Source organism: Cygnus atratus, chromosome 3 (genome assembly GCF_013377495.2).
Source record: "Cygnus atratus isolate AKBS03 ecotype Queensland, Australia chromosome 3, CAtr_DNAZoo_HiC_assembly, whole genome shotgun sequence".
In the NCBI taxonomy this organism is placed as follows: domain Eukaryota; kingdom Metazoa; phylum Chordata; class Aves; order Anseriformes; family Anatidae; genus Cygnus; species Cygnus atratus.
In genome coordinates, this window is record NC_066364.1 from 52159604 (window position 1) to 52168715 (window position 9112).

General features: G+C 40.6%; 1 protein-coding gene across 1 annotated transcript; it reads left to right on the forward strand.

Annotated features, from left to right (window-relative positions):
* The first annotated feature begins 6736 nt into the window (after positions 1 to 6736).
* CALHM4 (calcium homeostasis modulator family member 4) lies at positions 6737 to 8484 on the forward strand. Its single transcript, XM_035538653.1, has 2 exons — positions 6737 to 7294; positions 8086 to 8484. Exons 1-2 carry the CDS (start codon positions 6737 to 6739, stop codon positions 8482 to 8484), a joined length of 957 nt encoding a protein of 318 aa, XP_035394546.1.
* The last annotated feature ends 628 nt before the right edge of the window (positions 8485 to 9112 follow it).

The window sequence follows — 9112 nt, forward strand, 5'->3', positions numbered from 1 at the left end:
GTGTTAACGCTTGAAATATGTGATTGTCAGCTTATAGCTTTTCTTCCTCAAGCAGCATGTTCTTCTCTCAGTTACCGCATTTTCTCGTTCCCTCCTCTAAAGTTCTCCCTTTTCTGCTCTTCTGACTTTTACATGAGATGTGCTCACTGCAATCTGTAATGCTGCTGATGCTCCTCCTATTCTCTACGTGTACTGAGCCCTTTGGGAATGTGACTGGCAGCAGATCTTCCCCTGTACACAACATAAACAACTGCTCCATCCGTAAAACTGGGCTGTAATTAAGTGCACAGTAAACATCTACAGAAAGTCAAAACAGGCAGCCTCAAGAGTTTGCAGGTCTTATTTTTTTTTAGGGACAACAAATTCATTTTGTTGTTTGTGTCAGGTTTTGGTGTCTGGAGAGTTAACAAATGCTCCCTCTCTGAAGAATAAAATCACAATTACACAATACTGATGTGCAAGGTAATTCAAATTTGATCATTTTCAACTTCAAGGAGCAATAGTCTTCTATTAGCTGTGACAGCTGTAGTCTGGTGAGTTAATATTTGCCTGGGCAGGAAGATCACAGGTTACAAGCACTACTGTCATCGTGGTACTGGGTGTGCAAAGCTGGTGGGATGGATCTAGAGCACCCAGATTCCCAAAGGAATAAACTGGGTACCCCCTACAGCTGCCAACTTTGGCAAATAGCACTTTCATTACCAATGTTTCTAGCAGATCTTACATTATTCTTAGCCCGCTATTACCCCTACTTGTAAACATTCCTGTTATGAACATCAAGGAAGGTTCACCTTACTTTTCCTATTTTCATATATGGTAATTTTGGTATTTTTAATTAGTTCAGATTTAGCACAAATTTAGGCTATGATCACTAGGAAATTTAAAAATGAATCTGATAGTTGTCTTTCCTTATAGCACTTTTCTCCACATACATTCCCACTGAGTTCTCTCAGGAGAGCAAGTAAAAGTTTGTGGCCTCATCTAAATGCCATGCAGTTATTAGATTCTAATTCATTAATAGATTTTGTGCTAGAGTAAAATTGCAGATATATATTTCTCCAGACACACAGAAAGCAGCAAATATGACTCATTTAGGATAAGGAAGTTTATTTAAGAAAAAAATGGTAGCTTAAAATTATAAGACAAATCAACAACAAAAATAAGGACAATTATAAGCATTTTTTAGCCTTTCTTGTGCAAAATATAATGATTCTAACATCTTTCATTGTACCCACAACGAGATGGTGTGGACAACTGTACATTAAAATAAACCTCTTCCATTTTTTTTCTAGGTACTTTTCTGGCCCTGTAAAAGCTGACTCTATTTCCTAAGTGAAAATATTTAATAGGTACTTTCCATATCTAAATGTAAGTAAATTATAAAAGCCAGACATTAAAATTCTCCAGATAATCACTTGCATTTCTAAATGGAGTCAGAGATGGATTTGTTTCTCAGATTGTCTCCAACTGGCCACAAGCACCAAATATGTCTCTCACTGCAAGAGACACTCCATATCCTGTAGGAAAATGTACTGCACTGCATTAATAAATAAATAAATAAATAAATAAATAATCTTTAGATTATCATTAGCATAAATTATCTGCAGTAAAACCATCACAAAGCACTTAAGGCAACCCATAAGTGAACATCATTTTATTTATCTAGTTCTGAGTATAAGAATGAATTATTTCAATCTGAATGATTAATACTGAAATCATGAAGGATCACTGCAGACCAGAAGGTGCAATGTTCAGTAAAGAACACATCAGCTTTGTTTGGAAGATACTCTATGTGCATACATGTATATACCTAACTTCACATATATAATATGATGCACTAGAGAGTATGTGCTATGTTTTGAAAGGTTTGCACACACTAGAGAAAATGTAGCAGCAATGCTCTGTCCAAACAAGCTGGGAATTAAATGGCTCCAGAGAGGGAATCAAGTCATTGGTAGCTTGAATCCACACCTTTAGGAACAGGACAAAGCCACCTTCATAATTTTAACTGCAGTCTGACTTGCAGCCCCACGTGAATGGTAGATGTTGGCACATACCTGGCAGCTGTTTAAACCATAACATAGACTTCTCAGAATATATCCAAGGCAATTTGAATAGTGAGGATGTTAACATCACCCTCCACCTCCCTTCCTGTTACGTTTTTCAGGAGAGGATATTAGTCTTCAGCCCCAAGAACTGCTGGTGTGGCACAAGGTTGGACTCAGTGATTTGGAGGTCTCTTCCAACCTAGATGATTCTGTGATTCTGTGACTGTTTGAGCATTACAGTTCTTCCCTTCCTTTACAATACACTGAAAACAAATATACATAAAACATCTCCTGAAGTTCAAAAGCATGCATAAACATGTGCACCAATATCCTGCCTCTTACAGTGGACTGGCTGTTATGGGAAAGCTGAAACCTCTAGGGCTAAGTACATAATCTCTTCAATAGTCCAGCATCTAAGGATTCTCCCAAACACGAATATTCCAGACCACAGTGCCATAGTGCATTTGGCGTTCAATATATTAAACAAACAAACAAAAAAATAAAAAAGCTCTTTGAGCCAAAATAAGAATACATTTCCCACAAAAGACAGGTATCCAAATAAGTACACTACAGGGCTGGGCTTTTGTTTGCTCTCTGTCTTCAGTTTGATAGATCTTGTGCTAAATATTTCACACAGAGAACTGAATTATTTCAAACTGTAAGAATGTAGTTGCTGTGGGTTTGGAGCTATATGAAAAAAAAAAAAAAAAGTACTTGAGCAATGGTTTCCCACATCACAAATGAGTGCTCTTTCTCAGAGCTCAGTGTGGCTGCTGCTTTGGCCATGTTTCAGAAGAAAGCAGTGCCATTGCTGCCACCTTTCCTATAGTGCCCTATCTGGGAGCATTTTCAGCATGACCTGCTGAAAATTCCTTGGTTTGGTTAGACAGACCAGGAACAGCTTTCCAAGGGAGTGCTCTCAGATTCAGGGACCTACGTTCTGCTGAAACTCACTACAGACACCTAACATCTCATATAAATTTTCCCTGTTAAGCACAGCTGAAGCAAAAGATGTAAGTTGATAAATAAATAAATAAATAATCATTAACTGGTTTCTAATTTTCCCTTAAAATGAAGCTTATTGATGGCTTTCTCACCAGTGCCTGTCCTGGTTAAGGGGAGAGGAATTTCTCCCTTAACCAGGCTAAATATTCCATGAAAATGGCTTGGCAGCCTGAAGCCAACCCAGGACCACGCAGAACGCAGAATATGGACCATGCGCCCCTAAACTGCCCCAGAAATCTGTTGTGCAGGTAACACCTGAAGTGCATAGGCAGGCTTGACATCCACTGAAAACCACAGAATCACAGAATTGTTTGGGTTGGAAGGGACCTTAAAGACTATCTAATTCCAACCCCCCTGCCATGGGCAGGGACACCTCCCACCAGACCAGGTTGGCCAAAGCCCCATCCAGCCTGGCCTCGAACACTTCCAGGGATGGGGCATCCACAGCTTCTCTGGGCAACCTGTGCCAGGGCCTCATCACCCTCTGAGTGAAGAATTTCTTCCTGACATCTAATCTAAACCTACCCTCTTTTAGTTTAAAGTCATTCCCCCTTGTCCTGTCACTCTACTCCCTCACAAAGCGTCTCTCCCCAGCTTTCCTGTAGGCCCCCTTTAGGTACTGGAAGACCTCTATAAGGTCTCCCCGGAAACTTCTCCAGGCTGAACAACCCCAGCTCCCTCAGCCTGTCTTTGTAGGAGAGGTGCTCCAGCCCTCTGATCACCTTCATGGCCCTTCTCTGGACTTGCTCCAACAGGTCTAAAATGCAGCTAGAGGAGGCACGGCACATCAGCCTTTTGACTGCTTGGTGATGAAAACACTTGTGCAGGATGGAAGAGACCAGGGTTCAGTCTCGTCCTCTGAAATCCACAGGAATAAAACCTTCAGATGAAAAATAGATTTTTCCCTCTACCCTTTCTTGGCCACCAGATAACAAAATCCAAACCTTTTTCTGATCCAATAAAATACAAGCTAAGCATGACTGGTAGAACTGAGTCAGGTGGAGTTTCTTCCCAACACCTCAACACCCACAATGACTGGAATGAGGAATGAGATGAGTGAGTGAGTTTTGACTAGATAAAGCAGCAGGAGGAACTGAAACCAACCTCTCTCTTCTGACACAGCAGCTTTATTTCAATAAAAAGCAAATGAGTACAAAAACCGTTTTATGCGTACGGAAGGATAGGAAGATGTAATATGTCTTCTAATCAACATGTTTTAAAAGAAAATGGCAAACCATGCTCAGTTCTTCAGAAAAAGCACTTATTCTCATAATGAGGTTTCTGGCAGACAATTCAAGCTGACGGAGCCCTGCAAAATGACAAGGAAAAACATGGCTAAGTCTTGCCCATGTATTGCTATTTGCCTCAGACATCAGCTACAATCATCTCTTTGCCTCAGAGGTGAGCTGGCTGTCACCCCAGGTTTAGTATCTTGGATTGCATTCAATCCTAACTCCTCCTGGGCATCAGATAAAGAGACTAGATGTCTACCTCAGGACTCTGGGTTCCTCTGCACAGGCGACTACTTAAAGGTTTGATGTGCCGCCCAAGCTCTTAATTGGATCCAGCCTGTAATTTGTTCCACAATAGGATGACCCAGCAGGGCTTTTTACAGCACAACATGAAAGCAAACGCAGAAAAAGTGACAATGCAGCACTACAAAGTTGTTTTATTGATTATATAAATTGCCTCATTCAACAGCCTTAGGCTGACTATGAATATTTCAGTGTTGTGCACCTCTTGAATTTCACATCTAATGTGCTTCTGGAGTAAACAAGTGACGCTTGGGAAAGCCGGCCTCCTTTATAAGCAAAAAGGGTGGCCAAAGAAAGTTCAGCAGCAATCAATTGGAGATTTTAAAAAGAACTGAGGCACAACGGAAGAATCTTATAAGGCACATTTTCAAAATAATTCTGTTATAGCCAGCTGGGTTTGTTGTACTGAATTTAAAGGAGGTAAATTTTGTCAAAATATAATACCACTAGTTAATTAATATATATATATATATATCAAAAAATCTGCGTTGTTGAAAGAAAATGAATCTTCAAAATTCAGACAGCACTGGAATTTTGTTATGGTACTACACTGCCCAAACAACCAAGAACTTAACAACAGATTCCAGAAAAGCAGTGGCAAAGTGCTGCTGGATGTTTCAACACATTTCTCTAACACTTTTAATTTTATTTAATGGTGTTACATGGATTTGTGAGCCAAATGCCAGCAAGGGCCTCATTCATAGATTGTGAATGAGGATGGAACAAGCAGATGTCCACACTAAAAATGCACTGGAAGAATAGAGTCTTGCCTTGTAAATAGGCAACTTTTTTTTTGTTTAAATTGGCTACTTTTTTCCTGTTCTTGGTAAAAATCTTTATATTACAGGCAGTTAGACTTCTCAGAACCAAAATGTTTACAAGTATTTGCACATTCGGCACCAAATCGGACAGGAGTGTGCAATGGACAGAACTACTGGATGGCATGACCTTAGACAAAGTGCAACCTGGACAAAATCATCAGGAATTAAATGTTTTAAACTAACCTCTGATTAAGGCTTGATTTATGGGAGGAGCTGAGAACCCAGGTCATGCATCCCAGTATTCAGAAACCAGCTCTGGAATGTGTAACTGAAGAATTTCTACCTACCTCTGCCCACACAGGGGTTGACGATAACTACACAAAATCTTAAAAATCTGAACTGTGAACATGCTATACAAATGCCAGCTGTTATCATGAGTACGTCTGAAGCTGGCTTGACATCGCATGAATAGCAGATTATACATTACCACAGAAAATCTTTCTGAAGGAGACAGCCTAAAGGACTGTTCAATGCTGTCACAAAATGAGACATGCCGGTTTCTTGCCAACCGCAAGTGAAACAATAAAATCCTCGTGGTCCAGCAGCTAACCGCATCTCAGACTCCAACACTGGGAAAGCAAATAGAACCAGAACTGACATTAAATGTGAACAGAATTGGGATTCCAAACTTTGTGCAGCGTATTGCACCGTTTCAGTTTTTATTTTAATGTTGAAGCATTTTAAAATTACCTTTTTTAATCATTGATCCACTCAACAAGGATTTCTTTGTTTTGTTTTGGCTTGTTTTTCTGTGTGTTTGTTTGCTTTGTTTTTAATGAAGAATAGGTGAAAGCAATCCCTTTTATTCTTTTTCCCCCCGTTTTTCTCCATTTTTTCCCCCTAGTCCCACACAATCCTTCTGCTAATTACCATTGATTAGAAAATTGCTGGCCAACTGCCCCTGGCAGGGTAGTGATCAGTTTACTAGCATTGCATGTCTTTCACAAGGTAGGGAGGACTGATTGGTGGTTTTAGACAATTAGCAAGGGGCTGGCAGAGCTCACAATTGCTTAAATGCTGAATGTTCCTGAACTGCTGAGGGAAATTACTGGATCAATTAAAGCATGTGACTGGATGTCTGCAAGTAGATATAAAGCTAGTAAATGAGGTTTTGGCTGTTAAGGAGCAGAGTTAGAAACTAGTTGAAGGGGAAAAACTAACAGTTGTTGTTATATTTGTTTTTTTTTTTTAGTGGTTGTTTTATTTTAAACTATTGGGATTGGTTTGTTTCCATTGTAGTCTGCTACTAGTGTTAGTTAACTACAATTAAAAGCTATTATTGACTTAAGGCAAAATCAAAAGCATCTGGTAAAGAGTAAGATCTAAAATGACTTTCCTTCCAAAGTGGCTAACTTTTCTAAAAGGCAAAGAGGTTGTTATTGCTAATGCTATAATTGCAATATTAACAATTGGTGGGCAGCAACTCTTCTCTTTCTTTACGTTCAGCTGTCCCTGTCACGTGGGGCAGAACCTCATCTATGGGCTGGCCTTCCTAGGTGTTCCTGCACTGATCCTTCTGGTTGTTGGCTATGCTCTGAACAACCAGACTTGGAGGCTGGTCACAGGCAAAAGGTCTCCGCTTCAGGCAGAGGGCACGCAGAACCAGCTGCTGCAATGCAAACTGACCTGCTTTGTCCTGTGCAGCATCACTGGCAGAGCACTGGTCGCTCCTGTAACGTGGCTAGCAGTCACCCTGATAAATGGGTCCTACTATGTGTGTGCCATGAGCGAGTATGTCTCTGTATATTATTATGGAGCTAATCCTAACGTTACTGCTAGTGAACGCAAAAAGATACTGGCTGCGTTCCCTTGCAGTCAGTTAGTTCCTCCAGAGCTGAGCCAGGCAAGAGATGAAGTGATTCTCCTACTCCGATACCAGTCACAAGTGAGTAACTCATGTTGTTTCTTCTGTGAGAGATGCTGCAGATCTAATGATAGCAGTGAGTTAATGCAGCAGTGTGAGGATAAAACAGGATCAATATCTTCCACCTTGAGTGCCAAATCTGTGTTTTGAAGCCTGCTTTGTTCTGGTAAGGGTAATTAAACTTTCAGTATGTAAGTTATTACTTCTGACTGTCCCATTTGCTACCTGCTACTGGAGGATGCATTCCTGTATGTTGAAAAGTACCTCCAAGCAAGATCAATGGAAGTCTGAGAGCCACTGAAGGGCAGGAAGGTTCTTGATCTGAGCATAAGCAACGTGACTAAGGGACTGAGAGAGCACCACGCAAGCCAAATTTAAGTTTTGTGTTTTTTCTTTTAGATCAGACTCGATTCTAGAAGCTTACATATGAGATAAATACTAGAGGGAATATTAAGTTGTTACTTCAAAGAAAATTGGTTTTAAATGGGGTATAAGATAATCTGGGCTAGGAATTAGAGGGTTTCTCTGTTACAGACTCACAATAACAGCTGCAGAGGTAACATCTTAACCTACAATGCAACAGAACTTCCTTAAATTTGATGGAAATAAATGTATTGCATGGCTGGTTGCAGTAGGCAGGGACTGGGTGTGATGGCAATAGTCACAGGTCTATACCCTGTTAACCTTCTTATTCAGGAAGAGAAAGTAAAGGTTGTCTTATGGGCTTCTTATATTATTTTTTTTAACACTCAGAAGTGACCGCTGTGGGTATTTCCAGCTGTAGCAGCTTTTGTTTGTTTGTTTTGTGGAAGGTGGCTGGCTGGCTTCTGATCGCTGTGGTAGTCATCACCGTCTTCCTGTCTTACTGCCTGGCAAGCTGCTTCTCCCCGCTCAGCTTCCTACACTTCAGATACTGGACCAGCTATGTCCATAATGAGCAGGAGCTCTTTGATGAAGCGACAGACCAGCACTCCAAGCTCTATGCCATCCAGCACATAAGGAAGTTTTTTGGCTTTGTCCCAGGGAGTGAAAACGTAGGAGAAATCCGTATCCCATCTCTCAGAGAGTGGCAAGCCATTTCTGGACTGGCTTTCCTAAAACTGGTGGATGAGGAGCATTATGACTACAGTCTCCTCCATGACTGGGCGCTCAAGGGTTCGGTAGACAGGAAATACCTGAAGCTTGATGAAGACCCTGTGACCACCACTTAGCTCTGAGGGTCTGAACCCCACCAACACCTTGTAGAAAAGCAGGAATGTGTCTAGCTCCGCTTCAGACCTGAGCTGCTGAGGAACTTTCTGAGACCTTATTACATAAAGCACATGAGCAAATACCTTGTTACTGTCATCCTTTAGGTGCTTATAGGTATCTCGTGATGGCATCTGACTCCCATGAGATGTGATGGTCTACATCCAGATTGCTTTCTAACACTTCTGCAAAAAGGATGAGTTTTACTGGGAAAGTAGGCTATCCCCAAATGCTTTTTATCCCCACCCATTAGCTATTAATTTTTAATTTTTTTTTAGACTCTGAACAATTAAATTGTATGAGCCTGATCCGTTCTGTGCAAAGTGAAAGTGTATACCCAGCTTTGTCTTACTGACCCCTAGCAGAAATGCCTTATTTTTCCCCTTCCACTTCTTTCTTATATTATGTGAATTAAATTTACTGAGCTAACTACAAATTAAGTCTGTGGATATAGCAGTATAGAAGAAACATAGGGAAACTTCAGCAACAGAAGCTAAGTCTAGATACAGTGATAAGAGAACTGTCAGTTTTGCTAAAAAAGATAAAATGCTCACTAAGATGCACTGGATGGAGGGGTTCAGCACATCACAG

Coding starts and splice junctions, on each gene's coding strand:
- CALHM4 (XM_035538653.1), top strand. CDS start 6,737: ATGACTTTCCTTCCAAAGTGGCTAACTTTTCTAAAAGGCAAAGAGGTT. Junction 7,295..8,085: donor TACTCCGATACCAGTCACAA/GTGAGTAACTCA, acceptor GTTTTGTGGAAG/GTGGCTGGCTGGCTTCTGAT.